Source organism: Bombyx mandarina, chromosome 10, assembly GCF_030267445.1.
Source record: "Bombyx mandarina strain Sakado chromosome 10, ASM3026744v2".
NCBI lineage: Eukaryota > Metazoa > Arthropoda > Insecta > Lepidoptera > Bombycidae > Bombyx > Bombyx mandarina.
In genome coordinates, this window is record NC_143217.1 from 5,464,424 (window position 1) to 5,489,546 (window position 25,123).

Consider the following 25,123-nt stretch of genomic DNA (forward strand, 5'->3'; position numbering starts at 1 on the left):
TTAATTCCAGACGGATAGGCTAGTAAGAAATACGGACTTAATACGTGTTAATGAACAAGTCTTTAGCCTTAAGTCTCAAGACGAGTGGCGGCATTCACGCCGTGATCTACAGGATCCGGCAACTACTTAATATCAGGTAGGCTATGAGTCCTTTAAGCCATATACGCAATAACACAAATATGAGGAACTCTAAATCAGAGCACATCGCTGAAACAGAGGTGGACGGGCTCTACACGTGTTAGAAACCACTAACTGAGATCTATTAATTATAATTATTATGAAGGAAATGTCTTGAAGTCGTCGTGGCCTAAAGGATAAGACGTCCGGTGCATTCGTATGCAGCGATGCACCGGTGTTCGAATCCCGCAGGCGATTACCAATTTTTCTGATGAAATACGTACTTAACAAATGTTCACGATTGATTTCCACGGTGAAGGAATAACATCGTGTAATTAAAACCAAACCCGCAAAATTATAATTTGCGTACTCACTGGTGGTAGGACCTTTTATGAGTCCGCACGGGTAGGTACTACCACCCCGCCTATTTCTGCCGTGAAGCAGTAATGCGTTTCGGCTTGAAGGGTGGGGCAGCCGTTGTAACTATACTGAGACCTTAGAACTTATATCTCAAGGTAGGTGGCGCATTTACGTTGTAGATGTCTATGGGCTCCAGTAACTACTTAAAACCAGGTGGGCTGTGAGCTCGTCCACCGACCTAGCAATAAAAAAAAAAAAAAAAAAACATGGGGAGATTTAAGAGAGGCCTATACCTAACGCTGGACGTCAGAGCTAATATACCTATATAGATAGGAAATAATTAAAGCATTGTTTTTTAATCTGCGCTGAGTGACGCGTTATCCGGTCTATACAGTACATAGATGCAACATCACTCGCGATTTTGAAGTCGTCGTGGCCTAAAGGATAAGACGTCCGGTGCATTCGTTGTTGCGATGCACCGGTGTTCGAATCCCGCAGGCGGGTACCAATTTTTCTAATGAAATACGTACTTAACAAATGTTCACGATTGACTTCCACGGTGAAGGAATAACATCGTGTAATAAAAGTCAAAAACCCGCAAAATTATAATTTGCGTAATCACTGGTGGTAGGACCTCTTGTGAGTCCGCACGGGTAGGTACCACCGCCCTGCCTATTTCTGCCGTGAAGCAGTAATGCGTTTCGGTTTGAAGGGTGGGGTAGCCGCTGTAACTATACTGAGACCTTAGAACTTATATCTCAAGATGGGTGGGGCATTTACGTTGTAGATGTCTATGGGCTCCAGTAACCACTTAACACCAGGTGGGCTGTGGGCTCGTCCACCCATCTAACATATAAAAAAAAAAAAAAAGATTTTACGAATCGAATTTGTATTTTTTTTCTAATCTTACGCTTTCAATGTTTGTTATTCGATTTATGAAATTTCATTATGGCAATGTGACAGACAATTCTTAACAAGTCAGTCGATTTGTAATCCAATATTTACACAAACACGTCTAAACATCACGGATTCATTTCTTGTGAAAACAAACTAGAATCTCGTGCGATTGCCGGTTAGTTCAGAAGAGATGTACGTATTCTGTTCGTTGTATTTTTACATTTTAAAATGCCACTAACTTTAACTAGTGGTTTCGCTCACGTTTAATACAAAAAACAAAATCCTTCGAAACAACGCTTATATACGTATAGACACAATATTTTCTTACCACCTGACAATTTTCATAATGATTGGTTTTATAGTTAAGACATGACAACGCAACAAACAAACTCATATTCTCATTTATAATAAACACGTGGATCAGTGGATTACTCGAGCTTAAATATTATATTGTGGACCTGAGTTTTTAGTACGAAACTGTCTATTTCAAACCGATGTATTCATTCATGAGTTCTGACAACAGATAATACACAAATAGTTGAGATTTCAACCTCGTTCCAACTCCATACAAATTTGAGTTAACTTTTACGCCATCGAGAACGTTAAAAAATACGCACTAAGCACACTGATCGTCGGTATTTGCGATTTATGTTTTGTCTCTGGTCTCCAGACCCACTTGCTACCATAAAAGCTGAGTACTCGCCTACTCTTCTAAGGCAAAACTTAGTTCTACAAAGTTTCTACAAAATGAAAACGGAATGCATATTTATGTAATTAATTTTCAAAGACATCACTAATAACAATTTCACAATATAATCTATCTATATTTTTTATAATCTTTAAACAGTTTCTTGAGTAAATTCTGACGTGACTTTTTGGCGGGAACGCAAGGAGTGAAGTTGTGTGATTTGTTTAATTTTGTCTATTTAGTGGTTCTTCGGGTTTAAATGTGTAATAATGGTGGTTTATTAACTGTTTAATATCTGTGAAAGTGCACAAATGTGGGAAAATGAAACAGAGCCGCTGGACGTAACTTCTCGGGATCCTCCAAAAAGTGCACTGAAAAAATCGTAGTAAATGACCACCATTTTACTGAGATTAAATTTCATCCCATATCATCTCAATTCATTTCATTTAATTTCATCCCAGCTGATTAGTGTCTCAAACTAATCATCTTCATTTCATTTCACTCAATAATATCATTATTCATAAAAATATGAATAATATAAATTTAAATAAGACATTAAAGGTTGCAGTTACCAGGTCATAAAATCTCTTAAAAAAAATCTGACGTGTCGGATAAAGCATTCTAAGTAATTACTGTCTACGGCTCGTGAGAAACAAAGATAAAATAGTTCCTGTTGTAATTCCCTAGTGATGAACTATGTTTAAAATACAGCAACGGAATAGCACGCATAAAAATTCATCGTATTTTTGTTTAAAATAAATTATATTGAAAGGTCAGACTGGTAAATAATACCATCAAATCCCTCCTTATATTGTACATAGGAAGGGTGGAAAGGGTATTTAGTTTAAGCGAAATTTCGCTTAAAGATTTGAAGAGATTTTTTCCAAATTTAATACTTTAAATGGCTCTTTAGATTCATTGGCGAAGCAATTGCTCTTGAGTTGTTAGGTCTCCTTCGAAGGCGCTCTGGCAGTTGTTAGCAAATCCCACCCCTCCTGGCTGAGCCTTTGCTCGCTCACCTGTCCTGGTGAAACTGGAAAGGCCTTCGGGCCACCAGTAATCTTTCAATCATAAAAAAAAAAACTTGAAATATTAACACAATTAAATAATAGCAGACTAGAAACGCGGTGATCTCAGAGATGCATGCGTACGATCGCAATGGTGCCTACAAAGAGAATGCCTTCTCTCTCAAATGACTGCTAGTCATCCTACCGTCATAGGCTAATTCCCCCACACAACGTGGTCTCGCCTTGTCGCGGCGGTGGGGCTTAAGTGTGCACCCCGATACCGTGGAGCAGCATTGTCTGCAGAGGGGTGCCGCGAACTAAGAATACTGCACACGGTGTTCCCTTTTCCCACCTTTGCTGGACAAAGGGTGCGTGAAGCGGGAGAAGGCTCCCTTCTGGAGACCTTTTGGAGGCTAGGCCATGTCCCCGGCAGCTCTTTGACTGCTAAAGGGGAAGGCCCTCCAGAGGAGGGTACCGGTACGCCGGCGTGGCCACGTCGTGGTCAGACGTGTGGGTCTGTCAGTAATGGTAGAACCCACGTGGATGAGAAGTGAACCGGAGGGCACTCCCTTCCGGTCGCTGGCTGCCATGTCCCCGGCTGCCTCTTGGCGGCTACAGGGGAAGGCCCTCCAGAGGGGGGTACCGGTTTACCGGCGTGGCTTCGTAGAAGCATACCGTAATCCCTACTGAGTAGGGGACCGGGGCCGCTGCCTAGCAGGGGCCGCGAGGATGTGTACCTCTATAAAAAATGCCCTAATCTTAAGCTTGTGACGTGCCCGGTGATGAGATGAGTGGCTGGAGGGAGTCCAGTCGTAAGGGCCATCCCAGGGGACCGACCCCTGGTTAAATAACAAAGGACCAAAAAATGATGGCAAACTTAAAAATAAAATTACCCCAGGAGGGTACCACCCTAGGTGGAGAATCCCTCCGTGCTTCCACCTCGGTGGGAGCATGCTGCCCCGCGTATTCTGGGGGGGGCAAAGCATGCCACGATGAAGGGGGCTGTGCGACGGGCAGCGGAAAACCCGTCGAACCGAGGTGTGACAGCGCTGGCTCGACGCGCTCTGCGCTCGTCAGCGAAGGCGAGGCGGCTGGTCCGAAAGGGACAACCGCCAAGAAGATTAGGCGGAAGAGGAAGTCTTGGCGAGCTTCCTCTCGTGAGGGGGTAGGGGAACCAGCGTCATCCTCTGGCGCAGATGCCCCGCCGGAAAAGGTGTTGGTAGTCTCCGATGCAGCCTCTGCTGCGGAGGAGATGCCGCCCCCTAGAGGGAGGCCCGCCCGGAAAAGGGGCGCGCCGTCACCGGCGCCATCATCATTGTCAATGTCTGTCGCCTCGTTGGATGGACAGACGACAGAGGAAGAAGAGAGCGGCCTTCAGGATCCTGCCATGGTCATAGACAGGGCCATGAAGACCGTGAAATCATACGCGGCCAATGGCACCAAGACCAAAGCCGCTGGTCGTAAACTGCGAGAAGTGGTCTCGCAGGTCTCGAAAGTTCTGCCATCAGTTGCTTCTGCCAATGACCAGGTGGTACAGCTGATGGCGGAGAATTCGAGACTTCGAGCACAGCTCCAAGCTCGGCAACGGCCCGATGATGGAGCAGCGACGTCCTGGGTCGCTGGAGCCCCTCGGAGCTCCCGTCTCCCGGCGCTGACTGGTGATCAGTGGCCTGTGCTGCCACCACCGCGTGCGGCACAGGAGCGTCCGCGTCTCCCGTCACCGCGCTCTAGAGAGACGACCGCCGCCGCGCGGCAGCAAGCACTCGCGGGGCCACGGATGCTGGCTCCGCCAGAACCGAAGACCTTCAGCCTGGACGAGGTCATCAACCGCACCGTCCAGGCTGTAGTAGAAAAGCTGGGCGGGAGGCTAGCGGCTCTCGAGGCGAGAGTGACTGTTTCGGCCGACGTTAGGCAACCGGCGGTGACGCCGGTGAAGCCTCCATCACAAGCACCCCAGTCCCGTCCGCTGCCTCCGCCCCCGTCAGACATGGACGAGGGGTGGAATGTGGTGGCCCGGCGGGGTGCCAAAAAGGCCTCACTGGCAGCTCCCCAAATGGGTAGAGCGCCAGTGGCCATGGCGGCTCAGGCTGCACCCCAACAGGGTCGAGCACCTGTAGCCGCCAAGAAAAACAAAAAAACAAAAAAAGGGAAGAAGTCGTCGCGGGCGCCGCGATCAGCGGCAGTGGTTCTAACTTTACTGCCTGCCGCTGAGGCCAAGGGCATCACATATAATGATGTGATGGCCCGGGCGCGTGAAGCCGTCAACCTGGACGAGATTGGGGCGGAGGAGGGCCTCCGCAGCAGGCAGACGGCCAATGGGGCCAAGCTGTTAGAGTGTCCCGGTGCCGATAGTTCCGGCATCGCGGAGCGTCTGGCGGCGAAGCTCCGTATGGTCTTGCCTGAGGAGGAGGTGCGGGTGCACAGGCCGGTAAAAATGGCGGAATTAAGAGTGACCGGCCTGGACGACTGCACCACCAGGGATGAGGTGAGAGCGGCCGTCGCTACCCAGGGCAACTGTGCACCGGAGAATGTAACCGTGGGTGAGCTGCGCCGTGGTTATAACGGGGCCAGCTCAGTGTGGGTGCGTTGCCCGTTAGAGACGGCTGCCTCCCTGGCTGCTCCTCCGCCCGGGGGACCGTCGGGGAATCCAGGCAGGCTGCGCGTGGGCTGGATAGCGGCCCACGTGCGCCTGCTTGAACCATGCGCCTGGCGATGCCTCCGGTGCTTTAGCACCGGACACGGTCTCGCCAGGTGCACTAGCTCGATTGACCGCAGCGGTCTGTGTTTCCGCTGCGGCCAGCCGGGCCATGAAGCGGCGTCCTACGCGGCCGCCCCACACTGCGCTCTGTGCGCTGCGGCTGGGCGCGGGGCTAACCACCGGGCGGGAGGAAAGGCGTGCCTCCCGTCCGGTGATAACACCGAACGCAACCGGCACCGGAAGTTAAAGCGCCGGCAGAGGAAAAAGTTGGCCAGAGGAGCACTGGCCAACGCTGTAATCCCCGCTGCGGCACCGGTGCCGGAGGGTGGGGGCAGCGGTGAAGGGGAGGGAGCGATGGGTGTGGTCCAACAGTAATGGACCGCACCTATCGCTTCCTCCAAGGAAACCTGAACCACTCCGCCAGAGCTCAGGACATGCTGTCTCAGAGTATGGCGGAGTGGTCTATAGATGTGGCTGTGGTCGCCGAGCCATATTTCGTTCCCCCGGCAAATGATTGCTGGTTCGGGGACGATGGCGGCCTGGCGGCCATAGCCATAAGAAGAGACGCGGCGATCCCCCCCCTGGCGATGGTGACCAGGGGCCAAGGGTTCGTCGCGGTGCAGTTGGAAGGGACCGTCGTGATCGGGGCGTACTTCTCTCCGAACAGGCCTACTGTCGAGTTCGGGCATTTCCTGGGCGGGATCGGGGCGATTGCTCGCCGCCTCGCTCCCCGTCCAGTGATTCTCGCGGGGGATCTCAATGCGAAGTCTGTCGCATGGGGCTCCCCCCGCTCGGACGCTCGTGGTAGGCTACTGGAGAGGTGGGTGAACGCGGCCGGCCTCTGTTTGTTGAATAGAGGTTCGGTTGCGACCTGCGTGCGGTGGCAGGGTGAGTCTATTGTGGACGTTACGTTCGCGAGCCCAGCCATCGCACGCCGTATCTGCGACTGGAAGGTTTTGGAGGGGGCGGAGACGCTGTCAGATCACCGATATATTCGGTTTGATCTCTCCGCCCGCTCCGCAGTCGCGGACGTCCACGGGGACCACCCCCGTAGTGCGTCCCGGTCATTCCCCAAGTGGGCACTGAAGCGCTTGAATAAGGAGCTCCTGATGGAGGCCTCTATGGTGGCGGCGTGGGCGCCCATGCGTCCACACCCGGTCGAGGTCGAGGGTGAGGTAGGGTGGTTCCGGGACACGATGCGTCGCATTTGTGATGCGTCGATGCCCCGGATCGGCCCTCGACTTCCTAATCGCCAGGCGTACTGGTGGTCGCCCGAAATTGCGCAACTCCGCGTGGAGTGCGTTCGGGCGAGGCGCGAGTGCGCCAGGCATCGCCGCCGCCGCCTGCCGCAGCGCAACGATCCGATTGCGTTCGCGGCAGCAGAGGCCCGGCTGCACGGCGCATTCCGCGTCGCGCAGAGGGCATTGCAGCTGGCCATCAGAAGAGCCAAGAACCAACACATGGAGGGTCTCTTGGAGACGCTGGATGAAGATCCGTGGGGGCGGCCCTATCATATGGTGCGCAATAAAATGCGCCCATGGGCCCCCCCGATCACGGAGCGTCTCCAGCCTCAGCAGCTGCGGGACATCGTCTCGGTGCTTTTCCCGCAGGAGCGGGAGGGATTTGTCGCTCCCGCTATGGACGCGCCGCCGGACTACGACGGCGAAGTCCCTGCTGAGGTGCCCCATATAACGGGGGCGGAGCTCCGTGTGGCCGTTCGCAAAATGTGCGCGAAGGACACTGCACCCGGCCCGGATGGCGTCCATGGCCGGGTTTGGGCCTTGGCTCTTGGTGCCCTAGGGGACCGACTCTTGAGACTTTACAACTCCTGCCTCGAGTCGGGACGGTTTCCTTCATCGTGGAGGACGGGCAGACTCGTGCTGTTGAGAAAGGAGGGGCGCCCGGCGGATACTGCCGCCGGGTACCGTCCCATCGTGTTGCTGGATGAGGTGGGCAAGCTGCTGGAACGCATTTTGGCAGCCCGCATCATCCAGCATCTGGTCGGGGTGGGACCCGATCTGTCGGCGGAGCAGTATGGCTTCCGAGAGGGCCGCTCAACGGTAGACGCGATCCTTCGCGTGCGGGCCCTCTCGGAGGAGGCCGTCTCCAGGGGTGGGGTGGCTTTGGCGGTGTCGCTCGATATCGCCAATGCGTTTAACACCCTGCCCTGGTCCGTGATAGGGGGGGCGCTGGAACGACATAGAGTGCCCCCCTACCTTCGCCGGCTGGTGGGTTCCTACTTAGAGGACAGATCGGTCACGTGTACCGGACACGGTGGGATCCTGCACCGGTTCCCGGTCGTGCGCGGTGTTCCACAGGGGTCGGTGCTCGGCCCCCTTTTGTGGAATATCGGGTATGACTGGGTGCTGAGAGGTGCCCTCCTCCCGGGCCTGAGCGTAATCTGTTACGCGGACGACACGTTGGTCGTGGCCCGGGGGGGGAGTTTTGCTGAGTCTGCCCGTCTTGCTACGGCTGGGGTGGCGCATGTCGTCGGCAAAATTAGGAGATTGGGCCTCGACGTGGCGCTCAGTAAATCCGAGGCCATGTGGTTCCACAGGCCCCGGAGAGTGCCACCTGTCGATGCCCATATCGTGGTTGGAGGCGTCCGTATCGGGGTCGGGGTGCAGTTGAAGTACCTCGGCCTCATTCTGGACAGTCGTTGGACCTTCCGTGCTCATTTTCAGAACCTGGTCCCTCGTTTGTTGGGGGTGGCCGGCGCGCTAAGCCGGCTTCTGCCCAACGTCGGGGGGCCTGACCAGGTGACGCGCCGTCTCTATACGGGGGTGGTGCGATCAATGGCCCTATACGGGGCGCCCGTGTGGGGCCAGTCCCTGGCCGTGGGGGTGGCGAAGCTGCTGCAACGGCCGCAACGCACCATCGCGGTCAGGGTCATCCGTGGTTATCGCACCATCTCCTTTGAGGCGGCGTGTGTACTGGCTGGGACGCCGCCTTGGGTTCTGGAAGCGGAGGCGCTCGCCGCTGACTATAAGTGGCGGGCTGAACTTCGTGCCCGAGGCGTGGCGCGTCCCAGCCCCAGTGTGGTCAGAGCGCGGAGGGCCCAATCTCGGCGGTCCGTGCTGGAGTCATGGTCCAGACGGCTGGCTGATCCTTCGGCTGGTCGTAGGACCGTCGAGGCGATTCGCCCGGTCCTTGTAGATTGGGTGAATCGTGACAGAGGACGCCTCACTTTCCGGCTCACGCAGGTGCTCACTGGGCATGGTTGTTTCGGTGAGTTCCTGCACCGGATCACAGCCGAGCCGACGGCAGAGTGGCACCATTGTGGTTGCGACTTGGACACGGCAGAGCATACGCTCGTCGCCTGCCCCGCATGGGAGGGGTGGCGCCGTGTCCTCGTCGCAAAAATAGGAACCGACTTGTCGTTGCTGAGTGTTGTGGCATCGATGCTCGGCGACGACGAGTCGTGGAAGGCGATGCTCGACTTCTGCGAGTGCACCATCTCGCAGAAGGAGGCGGCGGGGCGCGTGAGAGACGCACAATCCCGCCGCCGTCGAGCGGGGGCCAGGGAGGCGGATCTCGCCCAAGCCCTGGCCCTCTAAGTGTTTCGGGTCCCCCTCACATGTCGGTCTGGGGACCGGCGAGGGGGGCCTAAGAAGACGACGTGCAAGCTGCTCTGCACGCGTTTTACGCAAGAGTATCCGGGTGATGGAAAGCCGGCTATCCTCGACCCACGCTGGTTCTGGCCCAGCGGGGTATTCCGTAGGGTAACCCACTCTAACCGGCGCCATCTAGGCGGGCTTCGGACAGTCTGCCGACCGAGAGGGCTGGTAGTCGTGGCGCCGACGACCGCCAGTCCGGCGTCCCGAGGGGGAGGGTGATGGGAGAGATGTGCTCCGCACTAAACGCTTCACTTTCCCCCCTTTGCCTTGTCATGAGTTCTGTCTCATGCGAGGTTTGGACGTTGGTTGTTGAGCGACAGGAGGTTTTAGTCAGTTCGACTCTGACATACCCCGCCCAGTATCCCCAGAAAAGGGCGGAAGTCCGGCGATTTCCTCCTGACCAAAAAAAAAAAAAAGGCTAATTCTTAAAAAAAAATTTTAAGGAATTTAATGACCTGGTAACTAAAACCATTACATGATGTCTTATTTTAATTTATATTCTTACTTTTATGAAAAATTATAATATGGAGTGAAATGAAATGAAGATGATTAATTTGAGACGTTAATCTACTGGGATGAAATTAATGAGATGAGATGATATTGGATGAAATAAATATAATCTCAGTAAAATGGTGGTAATTTACTGAGATTTTTTCTGTGGACTTTTTGGAGGATCTCGAGAAGCTACGTCCAGCGACTTTGTTTCATTTTCTCACATTTGTGCACTTTCAAAGATATTAAACAGTTAATAAACCACCGTTATTACTGCGGAATTCGAACACCGTTGCATCGCTATATACGAATGCACCGGACGTCTTATCCTTTAGGCCACGACGACTTCAAAATCGCAACACCGTCTCCGATTCCAACCAGGTAATTAAACTAAGTTTCCAATCTAATATATCACAGCTATTTCCACTGAGGCTCGGACATATAGATTCCCGGTCAAGCTCATGATTGGTGCCGCGTAGGTCTGAGGTTTCTCATTAACCGCTTTCAGTTAAATAGATTAATTGACGGTTTCCACGTTTGATTGACAGTGTCAATTAGGTATTAGTCAATTACCAACAGACGTTTTTTTCTTTGTTTTATTTTTATAAAGTGCTCAGAATTTTGTTTGATCTAAAAATATAAACATACCATTAAGAGGTTGTGTTATGAGAAAAAGAAATGAATCATTTACCTGTAAACAGTGATACATCAATCCAATTATAGACATAAAATGTTAATAATATATAGGTTAATTAGTAAGTTAATTAGTAAAATAAGGTTTATTTGTGGCATATTTTTTCACATTTAAAGAACAACTATGTTATCCAAAACCTTCTAACACATGATCGCTTTGAAAAAAATGCGTGACTGAAAAGAAAATTCATATGAAGCATCGAAACATTTTATTGTAACAGTTAAAAAGTCAAATTTAATCTAATTCCATTATTTGAAATATTGACGTAAAATTGAATTCAGTAAGTATGTGAACTTGGTGTTTCATTGATATCAATTAATTTCACCTATACACATCGGAAACATCCGGTTAATTTTCTGGAAACATCGACGGCCGCTTAATAAATTCATTTAAGATATCGTTTTACCTTTCCGCATAATATTGAAACTAGCTAACTAACGTTTTTGTTATACAGATTACGACGAAACTTTATTTACGTGATCGTATATCTGTACGTCTCCGATTTTATCCCTCGAAAATTCACGTGGTAAATGATCAAAATAATTCTGCACGGGTCTTTAAAATGAATATTGGAGCTTCATAATATTGTAGTATTCACAATTAAAGTAATTTAATTTAAAGTTTAAATAGAATACAATAAGTTGTGAGTGGAATTTTGACATTAAATATTTGATGCTAAAATAAATAAATAGTTCATAAATCGTAAGTCTTAATATCAAAATTACATTTCATGAAATCCTAATTCGTGAAACACGTTTACAGTATAAGCTGTATACGTTACGCACTACAGTTATATATACATATAGACATGTATATTATTGCCTCGCAACGACATCACACTTGATTGGATTTATACCGTCTCTGGCACCTGTCGTGGGTCTAGGCCCGACCGCATCAACAAGTCAATCATGATTCTGATTTAATCAACCGACTATGGAGAAGGGGTGCCGCGTTCTATGCTTCCGTTTTCAAATCAATTTCCGTAACTGAATTTTGAAGGGAATTTTCTTTTGACCTTATTACGGGAAACGTGTGAATTGCTTAGATGTGTGATGATTTACTACAGAATCGATTTTTTTTATATTGAGGGACTGTATATTAAAATGAGATTTGATGGAGAATAGACTCTGAGATCGAATTTATTTTAATGGATTTTCGATTTTGATCGACATATACAAAATATATGAAAAGATATCTCAAATTTTGATACCTTAATATGAAAAAATATTCAAAAACAAACTTAAGATGTATTTATTGAAAGTTTCAAACAGCGTTAAGGCGGTGTTTTGCTATATTATTGAGAATCAAACCTCATAGTATATTAGGTGGGTGGCGTCAGTTACGTTGTGATCGTATAAATAGCAAAAAAAATAATTCAAAGATATCTATTCCGTGAATTTCTTTCAGAACATTCAACATTAAAAAATCAAATAAATTGAATTAAGAACCTTTCAATCAAATCCTTTTGTTCTAGATTTTAATTCAAGTTCGCAAAGGTTATAGTGCTGTTGCGTATTTACAATTTAGTACATACAGTTAAATATTTATTAATTAATTAATAGCTTACTTTGACAAGCGAGTATGTGACTAAGCGCAATCATCGCTTGTAACATTATCATCATCGATTAGGCAAAAGCATATTAACTGGCTACCTACCAAAGCACGTATGATGTAGCAACCTTCAGTAGAATTAGAGCATTTGTAAAAGTAACTTGATAAGTATGAGCTTCTACGTGCAATGGTCGCGAGCTAGCTATTTCTCTTTTTTTTCCTACCTAAGGGGGTAGCCTGGAGAGAGGGTGTTGCTAGCGTAGCAGTTTCTCGTGTGTTGGAATAAGACACACATGAGGTATGAATAAGGAGACAAGCTCGCACGGAAGGGTGACGATTCCTGCCTAGTTATGCCACAAAACAATAATGTTTTACAATTTGAAGAGTGGGTCAGCCTCACCAACTAAACTTTGATGTGTATATTTTTTATACGTAAAATGTCGATGTATATTTTTTTGCGCTGGTCGCAAGGCTACCCGTCCCTGTGATCCGAATTAATCGTGACTACCCCGCAATTTTGAATTTCTTTATCAGTATAAATTGGATTCTGTAGGCTGATTTTGATCACCTCCTCAGGAGAAAATACGTGCTCTCCGAGGATTGCGTATCTCCTTGAGCTCACTAAGCCAAGAGTAGGTACTTTCTTCCTTCTCACAAACTATAGCCCAACTGCAAGGCTTCGATGCTGTCTTGGAAGTTGACAGTATTCCTTATGGTTCCTTTTATCCCCCTATCTATTTGCTGGTAGTCTATCTGGCTATCTCTGCCGTTGCCGGTCCCAAGCCCGAATGACAAAAGAGGTGGGTTGGCGTCGGTATGCCACGTACCCGGCCGTAAAAATATAACGCCGAGCAATAGGCGGCAGTCAACTAACCCGAACTAGGGCTTCAGTAGCCCAGAGGAACTAAATCGCCTCTGAAATTATGCTGTGGAAGGACGCGGGAACCCACCACTAGTAATTTTCCCAAGAAAACCTTTACGTATGTATTCCGTAAAGGTCACGATTCTCAGCACTGAGGAACGCGACGCACGGAGGATCTGGCTATCTTCCTTAATGGAGTTCTTAGATTCATTAGACCTATACGGAGAATTTCCTATCCTCGTTGAATCCCTTAAGAAGGACTTTCGCATGAAATCTTCCGAATGAACTTTGTCAGAATACATTTTCAATAGGCGTCCAGGAGATCAATTCAAATGTCAGTGTGCTTCTAGACAAGCCACGGACCGGTTCAAGATCGATTAGAAATGTCTCTTATCCTGACAAATTTACCCGCAATTTCATTACCTTCAAAACCACTACGCTCGGATCTCCAGAACGCTATCTCGTTATTGCTGCTCAGATTGTTTACAATCTTCGTGCATCCGGAAATTAAAGTCGAGTTTGACTAATGCTAGATGAGATAAGCAACTTTACTATCAGAATAGAGAACAGAACATCAAAAGAAGTATAGAACATAAGATGCATGTAACATAAATAGTCTACTACGTAATACCTAAGTATTGGCCGTAGTACCTAGACATTACAACGTGAATAACATCCACTGACATCCAATTAAGATAAGCTAAGATCAATGTCTCGATAGACTACAATTTTTCTTGTATCAATCTTCCACCGTTTATTATTTAAATTTAAAGAACCATTGTCTTTTTTTTTATTGCATAGGTGGCTGTACGAGCTCACAGCCCACCTGGTAATCTTCAACGTAAATGCGCCACCCTTGAGACATGAGTTCTAAGGTCTCATTATAGTTACAACAGCTGCCCCACCCTTCAAACCGAAACGCATTATTGCTTCACGGCAGAAATAGGCAGGGGCCTACCCATGCGGACTCACAAGAGGTCCTACCACCAGTACTGTGTGTATTAACTCCCACATAGTTTAAACTCTTAGCACAAGATGTGAGAACACTATTACCCATTAGACGGACATGTCGTGTCATGTTTGTTTATGTCACAGACAAAATTTTAAGATTGTGCGTTTTGCTCATTGTAATGGACGTTATTTGACAATAAAGTTTAATGATTCAAAAAAATATGGCTGTAGATCTTGCCTCGCCTGTTATGGAAATCGGTTGTGCTTCGATTCATGAAACTGTGTACTAACAGTTATAATTGTACGTAGGTACCTTATTACGTTTTGCACTTAGCAGATCGTATTACGCATTTGCGATAATTTCAGTTACCAAATTGTTTCAATCATTACTGTACGTATACAATATATCGGTATAATAAATTATTATATGAGCGCGTTATGTTATACATCAACACCTGCGTTTACATACGGTGCGAAATGTTCGAGGCGATGAGAGGAAAATCATTTCAGATTTCCTGAATGGCGGTATTACTTGTTTGTCGATCATTCACATAAATGTTTTGGGCCAGCAACTTTGAATATATTTTTTTGGTAGTTATACAAGATTGAAATGCTCAATGAAAACGACTAGGTTGAAATGTTTTTACTGTCTAATCTTAGATTCATTTGTATTTTGATTTATAATTTCCAACGACTCTTTACATTCTTCGTTAATGAACGCAGTCCGTGGTGGGCGTAGGAGACTGGAATATGTGAGATGAATGAAACAAACAAGAGCTCAAACGCCGGATAGTAATAGTAGATGTTTTATAGTAGTTACTCAATTTGATTTTAGTAAAACATTTCATGGTTATATCGAATAGTTTTGAAAAGCATTTAGCGTTCGAAATTCTAAAACTTTACAATTATCATATTTATAAACATAACTACACGCGACTGTATCGCTTAATTATACTATATTACTCTAACATTAATTAAAAAAAATATCAAATTTTATATAACAACTAGCGACCCGCCCTCGCTTCGCTTCGGAAACATTAAAACACACATGAAACAACAACAAAAAAATTTAAAAAAGTAGCCTATGTTCATCAGGGACAATGTCGGCTTCTAATGGAAAAAGAATTTTTCAAATCGGTCCAGTAGTTTCGGAGCCTATTCGAAACAAACAAACAAACAAATCTTTCCTCTTTATAATATTAGTATAGAAGTATTTTTAGCAGGTTGATAAAGTTGTTTTGTAATACCACCGCATAAAGCTTGTGAGACCCCATTGTGCTGATGTCTAACACTAACAAAGCAAGTAGCTCGGAGAACTACTAAATAATGTTTAAAAAATGTGTATTTGTGTAAAAATGTGTGTTTACTGGTGGTAGGACCTCTTGTGAGTCCGCGCGGGGAGGTACCAACACCCTGCCTATTTCTGCCGTGAAGCAGTAAAGCGTTTCGGTTTGAAGGGTGGGGCAGCCGTTCTATCTTTACTTGAGACCTTAGAACTTATATCTCAAGGTGGGTGGCGCATCTACGTCGTAGATGTCTATGGGTTCCAGTAACCACTTAACACCAGGTAAGGTGTGAGCTCGTCCACACAAGTATAAGCAATAAAAAAAAATAAAAAAATGGCGTTTACGAAGAAATGTTGAACAAATCACGGCTTGTACAGGGAAGATACCTTACGTAGAGAAAGTTGTAAAGGAAAAACTTGTTTACCTATAAAATTTCATCCAAATCATTGGAGGTTTCGGAAGGCAGTCCGCGAGATACACGAAATATATTGAAACCTACAAAAACTAATTGGTCGTTTAAATATTATAATAAATTGTACAAAGCTTCATCATAATGAATTCAGACAGTGAAATTTATTCGTAGGTCACGTAAGTTTATGTAAAAATGTAGACGAATCTATCTCTTATCAGAAAGCAATGCATAATTTACGAGATTTATACAGACTCCAGTAACCGCCGAACACCAGAAGAGCGCTTTTGCTCAACTACGATATTAAAAGAAGCTAAGAGAGAACCATAAAAAAAAATCTACCTTTTACACATATTTTGAAAATTTTAAATTTCATTATTTTCCTGATACATCAGTCAGAAATCAAGATGTCGAGAGTTCGGAGTAACGGAATCACGATAACGTAGGCAGAACGTATTTTGATTATATAAAATGAACACGAAAAAAAGTTGCTCCTAAGTATCTTCTTTATATTCATCTCGTAGGTAGGTACATTATTTAGGAAAGGTAAATAAAAGTTATTTTGTCGGAAATTTTTACGTAGCAATTTCTTACAAGAATGTAGGCGTTTACTCCGCGAATACCAATTTGATTTTTATGAACTTCGTCCAACCTTTTATTCACCTCGTTTAGACCTACATATTATAATAACCATATTATTATAATATGTAGCATACTACTATGCTCGGTGTCTAACTATACATAATAATATAAACTTTTTTTTCCTATCTAAGCTGATGGCCTTGAGAGGCCATTTCAGCGTAACCCTAACAATTAGGTGAGTTCACGGGGCTCAAACCTGATGTCGTTGCTAACACTAATCCTAGCAAGAGCAGTGTTTTGCAGAATCTACCACCGGATGGGAAACGCGACCCACTACGAAGATCCGATGAGAAACGACGTGTTTTGGGTGACGTCGACTCTTTACCATTCAGTCCGCAGGATCAGGAATGGCATATGAGCCATGAATCACTGTTTCTTTTTAGTTTTCATTGGTCAAAATCAGTAATAATAGTTTCTAACAAGTAATTTAATTGGTTTGGAGAGCAGTGGAAGATGTTAGGAAGTAAACAATTTCACTTTTGGAACGAAATTCCTTATCGCACGTTTTGCTTGTGGGTTGAGGAGCTAGACCGAAAGTAGTGTTTTTTTTATTGCTCAGGCTTGTGGACCAGCTCACGGCTCACCTGATGTAAGTGGTCACAGGAGCCCATAGACATCTACAACGTAATTTCCGCCACCTACCTTGAGTTTAAGGTCTCAGTTTTTATAGTACAACGCCTGCCCCACCCTTCAAGCCGAAACGCATCACTGCTTCACGGCAGAAATAGACAGGGTGGTGGTACCTACCTGTGCGGACTCATAAGACGTCCAACCGCCAGTAATTACGCAAATTATAATTTTCCGGGTTTGATTTTTATTACACGATGTTAGTCCTTCACCGTGGAAGTCAGTCGTGAACATTTGCATAGTACGTATTTCATTAGAAAAATTGGTGCCAGCCTGCGGGATTCGAACACCGGTGCATCGCTAGATACGAATGTACTGGATGTCTTATCCTTTAGGCCACGACGACTTTATATTGTATATTAATGAAATACAACACCAATGATCGACATTTTTACAGTGATTTTTAGGGCACTTCCAGATCACCTAGAAAACTGAAACTTTTCTATCGATTCAGATGTTCGTCAATTTGAAACATATGGAAAAATATTTTATATACTTATAATATAAATATAATCATAAATAATATAAAACTCCAAAAAATTATCTACGTTTCTAAAATTCTTTCGCGATTATTTTGATTTCACGATTCATTTAATTATTTTATATTGACTCTTTATTTCTTATTTAATAATTACTTAATAAAAAAAATATTGAAAAGAAATATAGGCAAAGGAACTCCATTCCAAAGGGATATCCATAAGACAGCTCTCTCTTTTTTTTTCGTTAATACAAAGTTATTTATATCACGCTAACACTAGTGATTATAAAATTGCTGACTTAATTTTCTGCGTACATTTCATTCAACGTTTGATTATACATAAATCAACTAACATTATTCGTTGTTATTTACAAACGCTGCTGTTTTACGTTGTTAAGGCATTGTGCTGCAGAGGCAAGTCTTTATCTTTGCAGATTTTGCTATCCACGCAAAACTCGATTAATGATTTAAAATTATTTAATACTGAAACTGATTTTATGAACGGGAATCTCGTAAAACATTGACGAATTCTTTGTTCGTATTTTAAATATTAAATCGGCGATACAACAAAACGATATTTAAAACCAGAAAGAGAATCGTCAAAATAAGAATTTTATTCCAATAAAAATAATAATTTTGTACAAAACTTTGAATTCGTAAATGTTTCAATGAATAAATCTTCTCAATGGTTATTAAAGGTAAAAAATAACAGTTTAAAAAAACTAAAAAAATACGCTTTTATAGAAAATCCAACTAAGAAATAGAAAATTTTTTTTAATGAATTTGCAGAAAAGTAGTGTAAGAAAAAATGATTTTATTGTATTAAACTATTCTTTATTTTTTATTTTTTAGTTGAATTTAAATTTTTTCATTATTTTTTTTTTAAATATTGAATTGTCATCGGTCCTTAATAAGTATACCAAATTTCGAGTTAATCCGTTTTCCAGAGATTTCATTACATACATACATCTGAAGCTAATAAAAGCGTATTAAAAAAGAGATGTTTAAATGTTCAAATATTACAACTTTACAGTAATTGAGTGTGTAGAGTATAAATTTCCGTAACTGAGTGGACCTCAAATATTATCTCACCTTGATAATCGATTCACGGGACTTGACGGTGTTGATAGAGCTCTTCACATCGTTGTTCAGCTTCAAATTCATTATACTGTTGCTCCTAAAAGACACAATTAATATTTAACTACTCAGCGCCTACACAAAACGTACTTTAATTAGATTAGGGCCTGGTATCGGATACGAGAACTACACACCTTTCACTCATAAAATCGGTTTTTGAGCCGAACGACTCAGACTGAAGGAGAACACAGGTAGAACGTGGTATATGCAGATGTGCGTGCGCGGTGTCTGCGCGTAGTAGCCAACAGAGGAACGCGATTACACTGCAGGCCAGATAAGCGCCACTGCACAATCGTTTGCGCCCCGTTTGATATAGTCATTAAACGTAAGCAAATTCAGTCGCAGGCGGTGTCTGTCCCTCGTTTCGCTTATATCTGAATGCGAACCGACTCCCCGACCTCGAACAATGATTCGATCCATCATTGAGCACGTAAATATCGGCGCATGATACACTCCAGAGCACAATTTTATGGTTGCGCTAACCACATGTTAGCTATAAAAGAATTTTGCTAAAAACGTGGATTTGCGTTATTATTTTTGGCGTATCTTAAAATTTGAGAACACGCGCATCGAATCGGTTCTTCTTTCATCGTATGTTTTTCGAATCGTTACAAGAATACGACACGTCAACAACGTGTAGGCCGTCATTTATGACGTGCAATTGTGTTATCAAAATAAATCAAATAAGTTTGGCAATCGTTGGACACACACACATATTGTACAAATGCGTGAATGATCTATTTTTAAAAAATACATACAATTGAATCTAAGGTTGTTATGGACGTCTGACTGACGCACTATTTGTTAATGACAAAAATATATATTACCTATCCTATACTATTAGAATGGTTTCCCATTCATCTTTGTGTAAAAGTTCCTAACACTTAATGCTATAATAATTCAATCCCACGCATGGAGCCGAACGATATTTATAAAACCATGGTGAATGCTATGAATATTCTTATTATAATAAAAGTACCTAAATCTACGTCAGGCATGATAGGCACTTATGACTCATGATAAACGTGTATTTCATCGATTCTATTGAATGTTTTCCAACACCCGGTGCGTTACGGCGGTTATTTATTTTGTAATGAAATTCTCTAGCCTTCATTAAAGTCAATAAATAACGTGAAACAGAAACGATTAAACATTACAATCACTTCATAGAAAATCTAAGCCCGATGTCCGTTTTCACTGACAGACCTAATCGTACTTTAAATAATGGTAAACAAGAAATTCCAAAGTGGTGTTAGTGAAAATGGGCTTTCCTTTGGGCCCCAACGGTGCGACGGGTCGATTGTTCTAAATTAACCCAGTCTGGTATACACGTCTACACTATATACATATCTATTATCTCTAAGCTCTTTAACGATGATAACTTCTAGGACGGTGTATTAGTTGTTATGAACTTAGTTTTAATTGAAAACATGAATAAGACGGAGACATATTTCGTAGACAATAACGCAGTGTTTCATTTTGTTATATTATGTTAATCTTATTGGATTATGTTTATAAAAAACTTTTTTTAAAGTAGTTTAACGGCTACCATAGATAAACATAATCTGAGCGCCGCTACCAAACTTAACACATCAGACAGAAGGGTAAATTGCATCCTTACGCAGCTATTACACACTTAAAGCCGGATTGTGTCATTATCTCGCGGTTACAATAGACAGGATGGAGATACTGTCTCGAGCTAACGATATATCATACCCAATCAATTAAGAAGTTAAGAGAGAGGGATCTCGGTAATTATCTATTTTAAAAAAAACTAAGCCCGCATATTATAAATCGTAAACTCAGTGCCTTAGTTTTAGACGGCAAAACGTTTTTGTTAAACGTCTAATAAATATTTAATAAGCTATTTTAAAATTGCCAACTAGATAGTCAACGTAAACAGTCTAAACAAGTTAAATCCAGTTAAAGGTGAGCATTTATTTGTTTTATTACTTTAGAAAACTTATAGTTACATAGGCTGTAGACAATATTAAAGAGAAAACGACAATTAAAAGTTGTTTCGGTTCTTACTTCCAAGCTGCGAATACTTTAGTTTCATCGCCTTCTTGGTCTATTGGTCTAATAATATAGGCTACTGTACCGCGGGGTTCAGGTTCAATTCACGGGTTAAGTCAGAATCTATATTAAAAATTATGTGTTGAGCATACGATCAGCTGCAGAATTGTAAGACCGTATGATTCTGTGAAAGATTGGATCCGAGTTATAAAAATAATCTTGATGACTTTGGTGTTTTTTACATGCGTAGTAGGTAGTTTTGTTTCATTTTAAACCAAACGACCGATTCAATCTAAATAGTAATATTGTATTCCTATTTCGTTTTAATGGTTTCGTTAAATGTGTATAAATTCATAAGTTTTTTATATATTTAATATTATCGGTGTACTTTTGTTGCCCAATGTCTAAATCCAAGCTTAGGGCCGATATAGTTTGCAACGTAGGAACCCGTTTTGCTAACTGGATAATAAAAAAGATAAGAAGAAAAATTTTGGTCGCACTACTGTTTCGGCCCGAGAAAGGAGAAGCCGAGGTGAACAGATATTTATTGGCCACCCTGGAGCATGTAAATATGAACGATACATATCGTATTAGACAAATAATACCATTGAATGCCTTTCCACATTCATTCGCCCACTCGCCCTCTCAGAACTGAAGTTTAATGAAAGACGTTAAAACTTCTGAAACATCACATTTCCCTTCTGTCATAAACTTTCTCAATACCACTTTTATTAAAACAACGTTCAGTAACAAAGCCCCCTCGTCGGAAAACCGATAAAATCAATCTCCGCCAAAATTCAGCATCACGCTTTCAATTCGAAATTTCTGAAGCGATTTACTGTTACGCGACAAAACAAACCCCCCCTAACATTGTTACCACAACAAGTATCGTAAATCATTGTCAAACGGAAAGTTTTAATTAATTCGCAGACTCGCAGACGAACTAGCTAGACCGAGGTACGCAGTTGCGTCTGCGGTGCCATTGAACCGTGGCACCCTGCCCGGTACCGGAGCCAAGCCCAGACAAAGCCGTGACACCATAACTCTCGGCTGCAGCATGCCAAACGGCTATTGTCGACTTACGCCACGCAAACGATTTAATGTTCTTGTTGCTACCACTCTGAGCCTTGTATTTTTTTTTGGATTCAATATCTACGACTATAACAAATGGCCACAAAGCTTCCTTATATATTTATTTTACGAACTAGACGGTAGTGCTTTCACTCCGAGCCTTGTAATTTTTTTTGGATTCAATATCTATGACTATAGCATATTATTATGGCCACAGAGCTTCCTTTTAAATTTATTTTACAAACTAGACGATATATTTCGTTTTAAGGCGATTAAATCAAGATACATGTAGCTAGTTGTTAGCTATTGTTGAATGGTTACCAGAACTAACAAATATCACCACATGAATATTCAGACACGAGATCAAATATTCAATATTAACATATAAAGGGTGTCCTACCATCCAAACTAGAAAGTATAATTGCTTTGCGAACCCTAAGTTTTTTTTTACTTTATTAATAGTAACGGCATAAAGATACGTAGTTAAATATGAATTGGTGTCATGGTGGTGTCATGCAGTCATAGTTGTAGTTAGTATATGTTATTGTACTGGACACAGAGGATCTTACTGGAATTCTTTCACTTTTAAATGAGATTGGCACATACAACAATGATGTTCTCGGGTATTTTTACTTCCCTATTATCGGTCTGTAGAAACCCTATCTAGATTCTTAGATTCATATCTTGTATACCTACTAGTTACGGACAATTTTATGAGCTCACACTAATTAGAAACGTCTTCTTAATTGATTGCTGTTTGAGATTGATTTCCAATTCGACTTGCGTAATTGACAAATAGTTACCGATGTCTTTAAAGATGACAACAAGTATACCGCAGCTTACCTTGGAACGTTAGGGGAAAGACTCAGATATATTACTACTTCTTCTTACTACTTCTACACATGTCTGTGATCGTAGAAACAGTGTAGTAAAACAAGTAGGACTTGGCTTGCCAAGGTGAACTGGGGAAGTCCTCATGTGGAATCAGGCAGCTAACTGTCGATTTGTTTGAAAGTTTATTATAGTATCCATGCAATTCAAATAGATTTAATATGCGAAGTAAGAAATTGTTCACTTTTGTCGGTTGTAATAGTTTTACACGGCAAATAAACTTTTTATCGTTGTATGTAACTACTGTGTTTTCGATCTATTAAACCTGTTTACGGAAGTTAAAGGAATTTCCACCTGTGCGACCGCAGACGGTAGTCCTAACCACAAATATTATCCGTCTGGTTTCTGCAGTTCCAAATACACCTATATTATGTATGAATACTAGTTGAGTCATAAATAAGTATATAATATTATATATCAGTGTTCTTATTTCGAATCTATTAAGCGAGTTTGCCTACGTTTGCCGTTATGGGCGCTGTCCTAACTCCATACAAATTTGAGTTAACTTTTACGCTATCGAGAACGTTAAAAAACTCGCACTAAGCACACAGGACAAATCAAAACCGTTTAATCATTTCGTTAGTTGCTTAGAATAAGCTAATAAATATTTAGTTTTTATTATTATTGTCTTTCTCATGAGAAATGTTTTATTAAAATAAAAAGTTTATATTAAAAGTATTAAAATAAAAGTTTCACGAAACTGCTAGTAGTTATTAACTTACGTTAACCGGCTTTGTAAAAACGAGACTAAAGTCGGCTAAAAATAGACCGTGCAAAATGAAATTATAACTCAATATCGCTCTGCAACTTTAACGAGCCATTAACCGACGTGCATCATTCTCAAGCTTTATGAACCCGTTTTACAAACAAATTTTACTTGCTCCTGACCCGAATACTCATACTGTTATGACTGCCTCGTATAAATCAGTCATACAAGCGATTCTTCGTATCGTTAATGTTGTAGCCAAATCGAATGTGTACGGATGTTGTTTTACTAAGAGCATCAAATTATTAATTTCAAGATCGTATGTAATTTTTATGATGGTGACGAGGTTAATATTTAGTTTGAGTGATCAGCACTCATAGACCACTCTGTGTCAGGCGATGATCATAGATAGACTCAACATAGACAGCGTGAACGTTGTCACTCAAATTGAGGCACGAGCTAGAAGCTAGTAGGTACACTTGATAGTATTGTATGCCGGCTTGCGCGCGCTTTAACTCGAAAAGAATGTGTACTTCATAGCAAATATAGGCAGAATGTTGGTATCTATCCAACGACTGTCCAGAATAAGGCCGAGGTACTTCCGGATCGTTTGGAACCTCTGAGTCTGCGGAGGGACTTCGGTTCCCTCTGTATTCTGTACCGTATGTTCCATGGGGAGTGCTCTGAGGAATTGTTCGAGATGATACCGACATCTCGCTATTACCATCGCACCGCCCGTCACCGGAGTAGAGTTCATCCATACTACCTGGAGCCACTACGTTCATCCACAATGCGTTTTCAGAGATCTTTTTTGCCACGTACCATCCGGCTATGGAATGAGCTCCCCTCCACGGTTTTTCCCGAGCGCTATGACATGTCCTTCTTCAAACGAGGCTTGTGGAGAGTATTAAACGGTAGGCAGCGGCTTGGCTTTGCCCCTGGCATTGCTGACGTCCATGAGCGACGGTAACCACTCACCATCAGGTGAGCCGTATGCTCGTCTGCCTATATAGCAATAAAAAAAATAAAAAACTTTAACTGCACTCCGATCCCTACACGGACTCCTCCAACCACGTTATGGGCATCGACAGGTGGCCCTCTCTGGGGCCTGTGGAACCGCATGGCTTCGGATTTACTGAGAGATTAAATAGGTCATAATACACTTTTAAGTCGTCATGATTTTACCACCGGCTCGGAATGCATTCTTATCATTTATAAGAGTCTTCTTATCATTTGAGTTTAATTTATAAGACCATAGGGCTTGCGCTTTTCCAATATTTTTTAGGTATGAGCAATGTAACTTAGTACGTAATGTACGTACGTAAATTTACATTTACTATGAATGGAACAGGTCTAAGTTACTGAGTCCTGACCAAAAAACAAAAGTGAATTGATTCTTTCCTCTTTCATAAAGTATGTTTGTATTTTATCATTTGGACACTTTACGGTAATAGACTCGTGTCTTGTTATGTATTCATTGTTCTATTTGATAGGTTTTCAAAGTAGGTGGTATCTACTAAGAAAGAATTTTATTAACAAAAAAAATATTAGTTGCATAGAACTCCACGTGGCTATTTGGGAAGATTGTTAACAAAAATGTAGGCAAACGTTAATCGATTGGTACAAGCACATCAAGCTCATCCTTCAGATTAGGTATTTTGTCCAAAGTCTAATTTGGAATAAATAAATAATATCATATTACGTTTAATACTACTATTTCTTTGGCATTATTTTTTAAACAAACAAAAGATGTTTGTCTTTGGTGTTTATTTACATATTTTTGTAAAATATTGAGATGAATAATTTCCGGGGGGGTGCTACGTATTTCATTTTTCCTGGACTGGATGGTAAATCAAAAAGTTTGGTAAATACTGTTGTATTTGAATGTTCGTCTCAGTGTGAGTGTCGTCTGTTGACCGCATTGCT

General features: G+C 43.1%; 1 protein-coding gene across 1 annotated transcript in view; it reads right to left on the reverse strand.

Moving 5' to 3' along the window:
• LOC114247933 (uncharacterized) overlaps positions 1 to 18,983 on the reverse strand; it is a 34,342-nt gene extending 15,359 nt beyond the window's left edge. Inside the window, exons 1-2 of the mRNA XM_028181023.2 lie at positions 18,648 to 18,983; positions 18,469 to 18,553 (exon numbers count right to left, since the gene is read on the reverse strand). Of these exons, the coding sequence (XP_028036824.2) occupies positions 18,469 to 18,553; positions 18,648 to 18,658 (96 nt within the window). The 5' untranslated portion in view covers positions 18,659 to 18,983. The remainder of the gene's footprint in view (positions 1 to 18,468; positions 18,554 to 18,647) is intronic.
• Positions 18,984 to 25,123: the final 6,140 nt, after the last annotated feature.